Source organism: Ceratina calcarata, unplaced genomic scaffold, assembly GCF_001652005.2.
Source record: "Ceratina calcarata isolate Rehan_Ccalc_2016 unplaced genomic scaffold, ASM165200v1 scaffold7614, whole genome shotgun sequence".
Classification (NCBI taxonomy): domain Eukaryota; kingdom Metazoa; phylum Arthropoda; class Insecta; order Hymenoptera; family Apidae; genus Ceratina; species Ceratina calcarata.
This window is the reverse complement of record NW_017178908.1, coordinates 1-649: the sequence shown is the minus strand read 5'-3', so window position 1 is coordinate 649 and position 649 is coordinate 1. Positions and strand designations below refer to the sequence as shown.

The 649-nt window shown below is 32.2% G+C and overlaps 1 protein-coding gene across 1 annotated transcript; it reads left to right on the top strand.

Moving 5' to 3' along the window:
- The first annotated feature begins 6 nt into the window (after positions 1–6).
- Positions 7–467, top strand: LOC108630436 (glutathione S-transferase 1-like). The gene is made up of 2 exons (XM_018033738.2): positions 7–218; positions 299–467. Exons 1-2 carry the CDS (start codon positions 208–210, stop codon positions 450–452), a joined length of 165 nt encoding a protein of 54 aa, XP_017889227.1. The 5' UTR covers positions 7–207; the 3' UTR covers positions 453–467.
- The last annotated feature ends 182 nt before the right edge of the window (positions 468–649 follow it).

Genomic DNA, 649 nt, shown 5'->3' with positions numbered 1-649 from the left:
TACATAATTTTTATTCTTGTTCAAATAGCGAATGAAAAATCAAACATTAATTGCCAATTGGTTGTTGCCATTGGTGTTGGATTGAATTAAAGATTTGATCGCATTTATCTATTCAGTGATTCAAACTGGTTACATTGTATATTTCAATCATTATTACAGTTGAATCCACAGAAGGAAATACCTGTTCTGGTCGACGGCGATCTCGTAATGGGTGAAAGGTAAAGTTAATCGAGTTACTCGAAATGTAATTTAAAACCGATTCAAAAGTATAGCAATAATGAAAATTATTTTTTATCAGTAATGCCATTTTGCAATATATTGGCGATAAATATGATAAGGCCGGGAAACTTTACCCAAAAGATCCAAAAGCCAGGGCGATTGTTAATCACCGCCTGTGTTTCAATTTAGCCATGTATTATCGCACGATCATGGAATATGCAGTAAGTAAATAATTACTATTCAAGCCTCATTGGTTTAACAAATTTATCTGTTATCCATTTATATATATTATCCATTATTTACACTCTATACCAGAGGTGGGGAACGTTCGGCTTCCTTTATTACTGTCTAATTTAAATGTGGTCTCTAATAGTAAAAAGGTACCCCACCTCTGATCTATACTAATTTATCTATTTATACGATATATGAT